This window comes from Nicotiana attenuata, unplaced genomic scaffold (assembly GCF_001879085.1).
Source record: "Nicotiana attenuata strain UT unplaced genomic scaffold, NIATTr2, whole genome shotgun sequence".
Lineage (NCBI taxonomy): Eukaryota > Viridiplantae > Streptophyta > Magnoliopsida > Solanales > Solanaceae > Nicotiana > Nicotiana attenuata.
This window is the reverse complement of record NW_017698677.1, coordinates 1-929: the sequence shown is the minus strand read 5'-3', so window position 1 is coordinate 929 and position 929 is coordinate 1. Positions and strand designations below refer to the sequence as shown.

The following is a 929-nucleotide window of genomic DNA, read 5'->3' as shown; positions in this document are numbered from 1 at the left end:
ACACGTTCAATAGGATCTGCAGGGCTCATATAAGGTACTAACGACGTGGCATCACCTTCTACCACAGAGATCATGGACAACTCTTCATAGTGGGCTGGTAACTTGAGTGCTCTATTAACATTGAAGACCTCCACTCGATCACCCACTCTCATCGTTATCTTTCCTTCAAAAACATCAATAATAGCTCGGCCGTGGCTAAGAATGGATGCCCCAAAATAAATTAGACTTCCTGATCAGGCTCGTAATCCAAGATGATGAAATCAGCTGGGAATATAAAAGACCCCACTTGGACAAGCACATCTTCAATTACTCCCTCAGGATGAGCAAGGGAGCGGTCAGCTAACTGTAAGATAACTGTGGTTGGGCGTGGTTCACCCAACCCCAACTGTCTGAATATAGATAGCGGCATCAAATTGATGCTTGCTCCAAGGTCACATAGAGCTCGCCCAACAACATGTTTACCAATCGTGATTTGGATAGTGAAACTACCTGGATCCTTCAATTTCTGAGGTAACTTGCATTGAATTCTGGAACTGCACTCCTCAGTGAGTGCCACAGTCTCGAACTCGGTCAGCCTCCTTTTATTCGCCACAATGTCCTTGATGTACTGTGCATATTTGGGTACTTCCTGTAAGATGTCAACCAATGGAATATTAATTTGTACCTGCTTCAAGATATCAAGAAACTTTTTATATGCGGCATGATCTCGTAATCTCTGCAGTCTTTGAGGGAATGGAGGTGGTGGCCTTGCAACCAATTGTGGGGATTGCTCAGCCACAGCCTCTCCAGCCGGCTTCTCTGGCTCCTTGGCTTTCTCTGATGTTGATTCTACAGTGGCTGGCATCTCATTAAAAGTCACTTGTTTCCTCTTTTTAGATAGAACTTCCTCTAGTTGTCTCCTTTTTCTCAATGACACAGCATTAAGGATC

General features: G+C 44.5%; 1 protein-coding gene across 1 annotated transcript; it reads right to left on the bottom strand.

The window, feature by feature from the left end:
• Nucleotides 1–220: 220 nt before the first annotated feature.
• Nucleotides 221–844, bottom strand: LOC109222712. Its single transcript, XM_019387031.1, has one exon. It carries the CDS (start codon nt 842–844, stop codon nt 221–223), a length of 624 nt encoding a protein of 207 aa, XP_019242576.1.
• Between the last annotated feature and the right edge of the window lie 85 nt (nt 845–929).